The sequence below is a fragment of the Sus scrofa genome, chromosome 5 (assembly GCF_054392235.1).
Source record: "Sus scrofa isolate SSC_HxYL_T2T_F1_AM1 chromosome 5, Sscrofa_HxYL_maternal_Yorkshire_Landrace_v2.0, whole genome shotgun sequence".
In the NCBI taxonomy this organism is placed as follows: Eukaryota; Metazoa; Chordata; class Mammalia; order Artiodactyla; family Suidae; genus Sus; species Sus scrofa.
Window position 1 is genome coordinate 17973205 of NC_139387.1, and position 12406 is coordinate 17985610.

At 42.4% G+C, this 12406-nt stretch overlaps 1 protein-coding gene across 8 annotated transcripts in view; it reads left to right on the forward strand.

Moving 5' to 3' along the window:
- RACGAP1 (Rac GTPase activating protein 1) overlaps positions 1 to 12406 on the forward strand; it is a 49311-nt gene that overhangs the window by 6603 nt on the left and 30302 nt on the right. For 4 of the 8 annotated variants that reach the window (XM_021091635.2, XM_021091636.2, XM_021091633.2 and 1 more), the window contains exon 1: positions 3764 to 3885. The exons of 1 other annotated variant lie outside the window; for it this stretch is intronic. Coding sequence is in view for 1 of the 7 variants with exons in the window: in XM_084955665.1 (XP_084811791.1) it covers positions 4700 to 4705 (6 nt within the window). In the remaining 6 variants the exon portion in view is untranslated. 3 more of the 8 variants (XM_084955665.1, XM_084955667.1, XM_084955666.1) reach the window with 2 other exon arrangements.

Genomic DNA, 12406 nt, shown 5'->3' on the forward strand with positions numbered 1-12406 from the left:
CGTCTTCCTCCCCTCAGGGCTAAGCTGCCCAAGAGGCATCACACCCACCGAACACCCCCACCCACCCCTGGTCATCTACATGTAGAGGTAAATATTCTTTCACAGCCCCAAACTTTCATACATCTTTTGCTTGTATATTTATTATATATACACGTGACTCATTCCTGAGAGGTCACATGACCTTCCCTTTGCCAGGAATTTTCCACTTCCTATCTGGCAAGTTCCTATTCACACTTCAAGTCCCAGCTCAGATAACAAGTCTCTGTAGGCTTCTAACACGCCCACTCCCCTGATAGGATTAATTGCTTCCTCATCTGTGCTTCTGAAGCACTTTACACATAATCAGTCCTTGTATGTGCTTAATTGTATTACAGGTGTAAGGAGGTTCAGGCAATGCAATGATGAGTGTTCTTCACCTTGAAGGATTGTGGCAAGGATTAAATGGGATAGAATATGTACAGTTAGGAGTTCCCTGGTGGCTTAGGGGGTTAAGGACCTGCTGTTGCCACTGCTGGCCCAGGAACTTCCATGTGCTCTGGTTAGTGTTTCTCCATCTCTTTCCTAATAATGCTACAAAAATCTCTATTACAGTTTACAAAGTGTAAACTTGGATAGGGTTCCACACACTCTCCTGTTTGATCTGGGAGCAAATCTGTGAGACAAGGATGGTACTATGATTTCTGTCTTAGAGTTGGAGGAAGTGAAGTACCAAAGGGTTAAAAAGTGAGGCTGCAGCTGGTTCAGTGGTATGCTGGCACACAAAAGTGCTCCACAGTGTTTAAATGAAGTCACGTTTTCTGATTATAAAACCTGTGATCTCTCCTCTAAACCACACTGCTTCTTGCATGCATTAGACACTATTTTTTCAAATTGTGGGTAGCTATCATTACGAAGTAATAAATTCAATGAGGTAGGGACAACCAACATGGTGGGGGTAGTTACGGTGATGGTAAGAGAATAGAAAAACATAGTTCAGTGTATATTGCATGTAGTAAGGATAAGTAGAGTCCTGTGCTATGTGATTATAATGTAAAATGTATTTCTCAATGGAGCTTTGGATTAAAAGAAAGCAGGAAAGCCAAATTCTAAATGAATGTTTATTTTTGGCTGGGCCTGAAGTTCCCAGACCAGGGAGCAAACCTGCGCCACAGTAGTAACGCCACATCTTTAACCCACTGAGCCACCAGGGAACTCCTAAGGGAACATTTGTTAAATGCAATAGTAACACTTTCATTTTGCATTTAGTTTTGTTTTCCCAACAAACAGCTACTAGAAAGCAGATATCATGTCATCTTTCTTTTTCTTTTCTTTTCTTTTTTTTTTTTTTTTTTTTGTCTTTTTGCTATTTCTCGGGCCACTTCTGCGGCATATGGAGGTTCCCAGGCTAGGGGTCGAATTGGAGCTGTAGCCACCGGCCTACGCCAGAGCCACAGCAACGCGGGATCCGAGCCGCGTCTTTGACCTACACCACAGCTCACGGCAACGCCGGATCGTTAACCCACTGAGCAAGGGCAGGGACCGAACCCGCAACCTCATGGTTCCTAGTCGGATTCGTCAACCACTGCGCCACGAAGGGAACTCCCTCATCTTTATTTTTCTGACTCCTAATAGAGTCCTTGTTACAAATTTGGTGCACCTTATAAATGTGTGTCAAATGAAAACCTAAATGAATGTAGGAATGAATGAAGGCGTGGTATAGCTCAGTAAATGTGGTTGCTGTTCTGTCTCCTTTCGGAATTCTTCTTATTCAACCTGGAGATGCAACACTTCAGTTATTTTCCAAAAGCACGATTTCCCTGCCTGGGGAAAATAGTAAAGCGAAATTATTATCAGGTCTACAAATAACAAATGCTGGAGAGAGTATGGAGAAAAAGGGAAGCCTCCTACACTGTTGGTGGGAATGTAAGTTGGTACAGCCACTCATTATGGAAAACAGTATGGTGGTTCCTCAGAAAGCTAAGGATAGAGTTACCATATGACCCAGCAATCCCACTCCTGGGCATATATCCAGACAAAAAGATACATGCACCACTATGTCCACAGCAGTACTATTCACAATAGCCTAAACATGGAAATAACCTAAATGTCCATTGACAGATGAATGGATAAAGAAGATGTGGTCCATATATACAGTAGAATACTACTCAGAAAGAATGAAATAATGCCATTTGCAGCAACATGGATGGACCTAGAGATTATCATACTAAGTGAAGTAAAGCAGAAAAAAAAAGACAAATACCATATGATATCACTTATAGGGGTAGTCTAAAATATGACGTAGGAGTTCCTGGCGTGGTGCAGCAGAAATGAATCCCGACTAGGAACCATGAGGTTGTGGGTTTGATCCCTGACCTTGCTCAATGGGTTAAGGATCTGGCATTGCCGTGAGGTGTGGTGTAGGTCAAAGACGCAGCTCAGATCCCGTGTTGCTGTGGCTGTGGTGTAGGCCTGCAGCTGTAGCTCTCATTGGACCCCAGGATGGGATCCTCCATATGCCGTGGGTGTGGCCCTAAAAGAGAAAAAAAAAAAAAAAAAGACACAAATGAACCTATCTAGGAAACAGAAACAGGTTCACAGACAAGAATAGATTTGTGGTTTTGCGGTTACCAAGAGGGAGGGGATTGGAAGAGGGTGTTGGCATGGGAGGTTGGGGTTAGCAGATGTAAGCTATTATACATGGAGGGGGATACACAAGATCCTACTGTATAGCCCAGAGAACTATATTCAATGCCTGTGATAAAGTATGATGGAAAAGAATTTGTGTGTGTGTGTCCTTTTCCAGCTGCACCTGTGGCATATGGAAGTTTCCAGGCTAGGGGGTCGAACTGGAGCTGTAGCCGATGGCCTATGCCATATCCACAGAAACAGATCTGAGCCACTTCTCAGACCAACACCACAGCTCACAGGAATGCTAGATCTTTTTTTTTTTTTTTTTTTTTTTTTTTGTCTTTTTGCCATTTCTTTGGGCCGCTCTGCGGCATATGGAGGTTCCCAGGCTAGGGGTCGAATTGGAGCTGTAGCTGCCAGCCTATGCCAGAGCCACAGCAACGCGGGATCCCAGCCGCATCTGCAACCTACAACACAGCTCACGGCAACCGGATCTTTAACCCACTGAGCAAGGGCAGGGATCCAACCCGCAACCTCATGGTTCCTAGTCGGATTCGTTCACCATTGCACCACGACGGGAACTCCAGGAATGCTAGATCTTTAACTCACTGAGCAAGGCAAAGGCTACGTCCTTATGGACACTAGTCAGATTCGTCTTCTATGAGCCATGATGGGAACTCTGGAAAAGAATATATTTTTACAAGAGTGTGTATATATATATATACACATACATATATGTGTGTGTATATATATATATATATATACACATATGTGTGTGTGTATATATATATATATATATATATAACTCAATCACTTGGCTCTACAGCAAAAATTAACACATTATAAGTCAACTATATCTTTAAAAATAAATAAAACCTTAGTAAGGCCAAAAATACTTTGCAGTCAAGAAGTATCACTTGCCCTTAGTCAACATGGCATCCTGAATGCCTTCAGGAAAGAGCTCTTGAGGAAAAAACCCCACAAAAACCGCAACACTTTTGACCTTAGTCAAGATGGCTATCTTCGGCTTCGCTCTGTCAGAACGCGCATGCCCAGGCTTGTCCCCCCCCCCCCCCCCTTTAGCCCTGACGCCTGCGTCGCAGCGTAAGGGGTAACAGCGCGGGAGGAATAAATTTCTCTGTGATTGGCTGGTGCGGGATTTCAAACCGGAGCTGGCGGCGCTGTGCCGCTCTGCCGTTGGGTGAGGCGCCGAGGGAAGTGGAAGGCAGCCCAGGTGGGGCCAGGCGGACCCGGCCAAGTGGGTGCTAGTGAGAAGAGGTGCGTCTGGTGCTGCGTTTGTGGTGGGAGGGAGGGCGTCGGGGGTGGTGAGCGGTGGCCTCCGCGGGGTTTGGGGGAAGTCCGGCTCCTACAGCCCTACCGCTGGGGCTCTCCCCGGGCCGGGGGCCCGGGCGGCCTGAGCGGGAGTGGCTGGGGGTGGGTGTGGGGGGCTTCTTTCTTGGAGCAGTGTTTTTGTGGAAAGGTGAGGGCGTCTTTTTGAGATGGTGGCTTGGACCGGGCAGGAGCCACTTAAAAGAAGTGGCTCTCACCTAAGGACGAAGTTAGGGAGTGGGTGGGATGACACCCCAGTTCTTTTCGGAAGAACGAAACTTTTTCGAGGATAAGAGCCCTGGTGTTTGAGAGACTGGCGCGGCGTGGGGCGGAGCCCCTTTCCCTAGTGGGCCGTGTATATCTAGGTAGGCAATGACAGCTTGCTTTTCCTATCTTAATTCTCAGCCTTAGTAACAGCGAGGCCTTACTTTACCCTTTTGCATACATTCCTTTTCTCTGGATTTCATTCTTCGGCAGAGGGTGTGTATGGGGTGGGTGGGAAGAGAGGTTTTTTTTTTTTTTTTTTTTTTTTTAAAGAAACGTCATGGGGAGTTCCCGTCGTGGCTCAGCAGGTTAAGAATCCGACTAGTATCCATGAGGACGCAGGTTCCATCCCTGGCCTTGCTCAGTGGGTTAAGGATACTGCCGTGCTGTGAGCTGTGGTGAAGGTCGCAGATGCCCTCAGATCTGGAGTTGCTGTAGCTGTGGCTTAGGCCAGTGGCTACAGCTCCAATTCGACACCTAGCCTGGGAACCTTCGTAAGATGACGGTGCGGCCCTAAAAAGACAAAAAAAAAAAGAAAAGAAACATCATCATTCTTTTTTATTTTATTTTATTTTTTTTATCATTCTTTTTTAATATGGTGGATGAACTCTTTGAGTTATTGAAAGTGTTTAGAGAAGATGCCTTTCCTATAGCTTAATCATTCAACAGGTATTTATTAAGTGCAAAATGTAAGTACAACACAATCTTACTTGGCCTTTAGGGAGGGATCATGATGACTCTAGAAGGCCTTTACATTGTTGAGAGTACTGTACATTAGTACAGCCCTTTTATTATTTATTTATTTGTTTGTCTTTTTTTTTTTTTTTTTTTTTGGCTTTTAGGGCCGTACCCATGGCATATGGAGGTTCCCAGGCTGGGGGTCGAATCGGAGCTTGGGATCTGAGCTGCATCTGCAACCTACACCACAGCTCAAGGCAACGCCAGATCCTTAACACACTGAGCAGGGCCAGGGATCGAACCCGAGTCCTCATGTATGCTAGTCGGATTTGTTAACCACTGAGCCACGATGGGAACTCCAGCACAGCCCTTTTAGAAAATATTTTTGGCCTAGGAGTACAAAACTGACTAGTATCCATGAGGATTGGGTTTGATCCCTGACCTCACTCAGTGGGTTAAGGATCCAGCGTTGCCACAAACTGGCCTAGGTCACAAATGCACCTTGGTTGCTGTGGCTTAGGCTGGTAGCAGCAGCTCCCATTTGATTCGACCCCTAGCCTATGAACTTCCATATGCCTCAGGTGCTGCCCTAAAAAGCAAAAAAAAAACATACGTATTTTGGCACTATTTCTCAGGAGTCATAAAACATCTTTACCCTCTGATTTGGTAATCTTAGCCTTGGAAATCTATTCTAAGGAACAAGGAATAGGCTCTCTTCAGTGATGCTCAGTTTATTCATTCAGTGAATATTAATCATTTGCCAAATGTGAGGCACTGTTTTAGTCACCAGGGGCTCAGCAATGAACAAAAAAGACAAAAATCTCTGCCTTCCTGGAACTTAAGCTATTGGGGAGACAGACAGTAAACAAAATAAATTAATATGGGAGTTCCCGTCATGGAGCAGCGGAAACGAATCTGACTAGGAATCATGAGGTTGTGGGTTCGCTCCCTGGCCTTGCTCAGTGGGTTAAGGATCCGGCATTGCCGTGAGCTGTGGTGTAGGTCTCAGACGTGGGCTCGGATCTGGCGTTGCTGTGGCTGTGGTGTAGGCCGGCAGCTGTAGCTCTGATTTGACCCCTAGCCTGGGAACCTCCATATGCCTTAGATGCGGCCCTCAAAAGACAAAAATAAATAAAATAAAATAATATATAAGCATGGTAGATGGAGATAAGTGCTTTTGAGCAAAATAAAGCAGAGAAGTGTTTGGGGGTGGGGGGAAGATGCAATTTAAAGTAGAGTAGTTAAGGAGTTCTCTTGTGGTGAAGCTGGTTAAGCATCTGGCATGGTCACTGCAGTGGCTTGGGTCCTGCTGTGGGGTGGATTCAATCCATGGCCTGGGAATTTCCAGATGCTGTGGGCGTGGCCAAAAAAATAGAGTGGTTAAGAATGAGACAATGACTTTAAAAAAAATTTGAAGTGTAGGAGTTCCCAGTGTGGCTCAGTGGTTAACGAGGACACAGGTTCGATCCCTGGCCTCACTCAGTGGATTAGGGATTCAGCATTGCTGTGAGCTGTGGTGTAGGTCACAAATGTGGCTCGGATCTGGTGTTGCTGTGGCATAGGCTGGTGGCTACAGCTCTGATTCAACCCCTAGCCTGGGAACCTCCATATTCCATGGGTGGGACCCTAAAAAAAAAAAAAATTGAAGTATAGTTGATTTACAACTATATTGTTGCAATCATTGTATTAGTTTCTGGTGTACAGCAAAGTGATTCAGTTATACAAGTATATACATATTCTTTTCCTTTATGGTATATTACTGGATATTGACTCTAGTTCCTTGTGCTATACAGTAGGATCTTGTTTATTTATTTTATATATAGTATATTTTAAATATATAAATATAAAAATACATATATTATATTATTAGACTCCTCATTTATCCCTCCTCCACCCCCTTTCCCCTTTGTTAACCATACGTTTGTTTTCTATGCCTACGTCTGTTTCTGTTTCCAAAATAGTTATTTAGGAAATAAATAATAATAATTAGTATTCCATTGTGTGTAGATACCACATCTTTATCCATTCATGAACATTTAGATTGCCTCCATGTCTTGACTCTTGTAAATAGCGCTGCAGTGAACATTGGGGTGCAGGTGTCCTTTCAAATAATAGTTTCTGTGGAGTATGCCCAGGGGTGGGATTGCTGGATCATATGGCAACTCAATATTTAGCTTTTAAGGAACCACCATACTGTTTTCCTTAGTGGCTGCACCAGTTTACATTCCCAACAACGATGTAGGAGGGTACCCTTTTCTCCACTCTCTCCAGCATTTATTTGTTGACTTTTTAACGATGGCCATTCTGACCAGTATGAGTTGGTACCTCATTGTAGTTTTGATTTGCATTTCTCCAATATTAGTGATATTGAGCATTTTTTTCATGTGCCCATTGGCTATCTGTATGAGACAATGACCTTTGAATAACTATCTGAAGGAGGTGAGAGAGTGCCCATGTAAGAGATTCTAGGCAGCTGTAACAGAAAAACAAAATGACCTAAATGTCCAAGGAAGAGAATGGTTAAATAAATAATTGTTCATCAGCTTTTTGTAACTTAATGGAAACATGATAGAAAAAAGTAAAACAGGGGAGTTCCTGTCGTGGCGCAGTGGTTAACGAATCCGACTAGGAACCATGAGGTTGCGGGTTCGGTCCCTGCCCTTGCTCAGTGGGTTAACGATCCAGCAGATCCGGTGTTGCTGTGAGCTGTGGTGTAGGTTGCAGACGCGGCTGGGATCCTGCCTTGCTGTGGCTCTGGCGTAGGCCAGTGGCTACAGCTCCCGATTGGACCCCTAGCCTGGGAACCTCCATATGCCGCAGGAGCGGCCCAAAGAAATAGCAAAAAAAAAAAAAAGAAAAAAGTAAAACAAAATTGTAAATAATCAATGATTGCAATTCTATGAAATGAGTATATAGTGGGCAAAGATTAGGTAGGAGGGGCGTATGGTTGTTTAGGGTGGTGAGATTTTAGTTTCATCATTAAAAATCATTAATTATTTTTTTTGAACATAGAAAATGAACAGGATGAAACTGTTTTCAATCTGCCAAATAAATGTTATAGATAATAATAATAAGGAGGTAATTTTGGACTAAATTGGTTAGGGAATGCTTTAGTGAACTGGGAAGACTTGTACTAGACCTCAAAGAATGGAACACTTCAGAATGAATAGAATTCACAGGAGAAAAATAAGAGGAGAACTTAGTGTAACAAATTCATAATAATATTCTTAAAAATAATAATTCAACTTGTTCCATTCCATATTTTAATCTTTGTTCATGTTGGACTGAGGATGTTCTGTTTACTCTTTCTGCAGTTGATTTGCTCATAAGAACATTTGGTTTCAAGGTATTCCTTCTGCCTGCCAGTTGAATAGAGGCTTTTGATACGGTGAAACAGAAGCTGGACATTTGGGGAAAAAAATTATTCTGAAATGCTTTCATATGAAAGAATCTTGTAGTATTGAGACACTCTTAGGGGATGTTTTTTTCTTGGCAGCAGAGAACCTGGATTGTTGATTTCTTGGGAATCTCCAGATTTAGTAATGTTTGTGAGAATGTTTTTCATTAAAACTCTTCCCTGAAAAACTCATTGCTTTGTCTTACAATATTTAACACCCTTGATGCAGCTAAAACCTGATGTATAGGTCTCTTAATAATGTTGTTTGTAGGGGAAGGAAGAAGAGGATAGAGACTTTTCCCAGGATACTCTGCAGTAAGATCTGTAATAGTCTGTTATTCTGAAGGATGATGTCTCTTCTCTTGGCTGGGTGATTGAAATTAAATTGGGGACTCAAAGCAATCACATCAAGCTGAGACTCTTTCCTGGTGATGCCAAATTGCTCCCTTCGGGATACTCACAGATTGGGAATCTGTAACGTAGTGACTTCTCCACCTCTGGGGCTTCTCATCAATAACAGCTGAGATTCTCCAGCACCTTTTTGTTTAAAGTGCTCCACAGACTGATTTCTTTGCTGCATACAAGGATGCAGCCGCCTCTGTGGCGAAAAGTGACAGCTGTTTTACAGCTGCAAAGCAATGTACTACAATGTGACTTTGTTTTTGTTTCCTTTCACAGTAGTGTATCTCTTAGCTATGGAGCTAAATAATAAAAGGGGAAAAATAAAGAAGTATTCATGAGCACGAAAATGTGACCCAGCAGGAAAATTAAGACCATTTTCAATTGACATTGAATAGAATGAGTAAATTTTAGCTTTTCAAGATACAATTGGGCTGAGCTATCAGAGTTAGTACTAACGCAGAAAGATATTTTTGTCATCCGTAAATAATTCCTGAGAGTCACTTCTATAGCATGTTAAAAAAAATCCATTGGCCTCTCAGCATATAGAGAGAAGAGGATTGTGTTTTCTAGTACTGTTTTTGGATTTCCCAAAGTAAACCCACGTTAGAGGGAAACCACCTCTTCTCAGATGCTGTGAGCCTTGTGAAGAAGAACTTGTTTAAGAGCCTAGACCAGATCAAATTTTGCTATGTTCCCCTTTCTTTTTGACCTCGGTTTCAGATATGATTGGTAATCACTGTTCTAGGATGTAAATAACAACAATCAGACCAAAACAAAAAACTCATACCCTCTAGAGTAACACCCTGTATTCTTATAGTGGTTCAGTTCATACATTATGAAACTTTTACCTGCATTACCTTATAATGTTCTGTGAGGTAAATAGGATAAGTATTATTGTTCCCATTTATAGATGTGTCTCAGAATTTAAGTGACTTGTCCAAAGGAATACAGTGGGGCAAATAGAAGAACTAAAACTTTATCCCAGGGCTTCTGCTCCTTTTCCTTTTTTTTTTTTTTTTTTGCTTTTCAGGGCCACACGTGGGATATGGAAGTTCCCAGGCTAGGGGTCGAATTGGAGCTGCAGCTGCCAGCCTATGCCATAGCCATAGCAATGCCACATCCAAGCTGTGTCTGCGACCTACAGCACAGCTCACGGCAATGCGGGATGCTTAACCCACTGATGGAGGCCAGGGATCCAACCTGCATCCTCACAGATACTAGTCCAGCCCATAACCCGCTGAGCCACAGCAGGAACTCCTCCTTTTTAAAACTGTTTTCTTTGTTTTCATCTATGTTAAACATGGATGTTCAGGTTGGAAATTCTTTCGACAATAGAACCATGAGTGTGTGCGTTGTCATTCATGGGTTCTCTGATTAATCAAATATTTCTTAAAAATATTGAGTGTTTGTGTGTGTGATACAGTAGTGCCAAATGTCAGGTGTCTCCTCTCAGTTCTGCAGTCTAGGATAGAAACATGGTAAATTGAGTACAGAGTGTATGTATGAGTGCCAACCGAGCAAAGCAGCTGTGGAAAGACTGAGGCCGGGGAGGTCAGTTGAAGTGAGTGGTAAATGACCTGTAAGTGATGATGGGATGGGTATAACGCATGTAAGAAGAATCCACAGAGTTTGGAGATTGTACTTGTAGGAAAGGGAGTAACTTCAGGTGATCCTGTGGTTTGGCACTGAGTGAGGAGAATGATAAAAAAGGAAATCAAAATCTAGGGTCTGTAGGAGAGGGAGTAGGATAGGTTATTGGGTAGGGTGGTTGATGATATATGTGAGGGAAGAACAGGACAATGTCTTAAAATCAGGCTCAACATCCAGGGCATCCCAAACAAATTGAGAGTTACAGGATTGAGTTGAGAGGGAGGCGAGGGGTGGAGAGAAATGGGAGAGTTGTCTGTAAAGGTGTAATGACTGAAGTGGCAGAGTTTGATATGTTCAGTCAAATACCTGTCTCCTAGGTACTAAGCATCATGTTGGGAGAACCGTGTGGATTGATGTAGTTGTATGAAATAACAGTCCCTTTGGTGAGATGTCCTCAGGTTGGTACTCTGGGTTTTTTCAGGAATCAGGTTGTGTTTTTAAGAGAGTACCTTCCCACAACACTCACTCCAGGAAGTGGTATGCACAAAGAAAATAGGAAAGAAGAAGAGATTAGCTTGAAAAAATGGAGCCTTTCTCTTAAAGGGGACAAAGGATCAAGTTGTGTTGTCATTTAAGACACACAAAAACCCTCTGAATTTTTTTCTTTTTTTGTCTTTTTTTTTTTTTTTCTAGGTGCACCCGCAGCATAGGGAGGTTCCCAGGCTAGGGGTCTAATCAGAGCTGTAGCTGACCTGTGCCACAGCCACAGCAACTCGGAATCCGAGCCGCGTCTGTCACCTACACCACAGCTCACAGCAACACCGGATCATTAACCCACTGAGCGAGGTCAGGGATTGAACCTGTGTCCTCATGGATACTGGTTGGGTTCTTTACCACTGAGCCACAATGGGAACTCCCTACCAGTTTTAATGCTATTCTTTCAGTTTTGTTCTTAGTTTAGAGAAAGAGCTTTGTAATAAATTTGTTGGTCTGGTTGCTTAGCAGCTTGCTATGATTATGTAGCTTGGAACAGATACATTGCCATTTGAAAATCTTGGTTTCCGGCCCTGATTCAGGTATATATTGCATCCAAGCTTGGAATTGAAAGCTTCTTTGCTATTAGAGCAATCATCATACAAGTACAAATGAATAATTCTGTAGCATATAATAGAAAATACCTTTATGCTTATGTATTCCTTTGTGCTTTTCCTCTCTTTTCTTGCCCTCATAGCTTATGGTACAATCTTACAAACATTGTAAAATCACTAAACCTTTGTAAAAGAGTTCTTAAAATTTTATTTAGATGCATGAAAAAAGGGCCTGGACTAGAATGTTGAAGAAGGGGTGATTAGGAGGAACACAAGGATAATCCTTTAATGGTATTTCTGAGGACATTCAATTTTCAAAGGAAATTTGATTTTTAATTTCATTTCCTTGATAATTTTCATAAATCCTGTTGATGTCTTTCTTTCTCGACTCTTAAATGAAGATCTTAGTTCCTCAAGGTGTTGCCAGTTAAAGTCTATTTGGACCAGAACTCCCTGTAAGGACACCATTTTTAATGTAATATCAGCAAGTCTTTAGGGAAGAAAATATGAAGCCTGAAATTCACTATACAGAACACAGTAGCAAATGATTTTTTCCTTTGCCCTTCTAACTGTGAAGGTGGTGTATTGTCTCCTTGATGCCAGAATGTGGTACAACATAATCCTTTGCCTATACTTAGTATAAATTTATTAGGCATAGTCCCTGCACACAGTCCAGCAGAGAGCCCTGCATTACAGAAATAATTCTTGTGCTGCTGAGCTGGCGATTTCCCCACTTAATCACTTGTGTGACATCATCTGTGCTGTTGGTAGGAAATGTGCTGACCATGTCCTGCGTTTCAAAAGGCATTTGCGACAGGGATACTAAAAACGAAATTAAAAATAAACATTTTAAGTTGCATTGAAGGATGTAGTGCAGAAGGATTAAAGTGGCAAAAATGTTATATTAGTCAAGAGGATTGACTAAGTAGTTGGTCACCTAGTAATCAACTGACATTCTTGTCCCTGATTGCTTTCTTCTCAGCTCCATAGTGATTGCAGTGTGGAGGAAAAGAGTAGGCAGGAAGGGGTGTTATATTCAGAGGACAGAAAT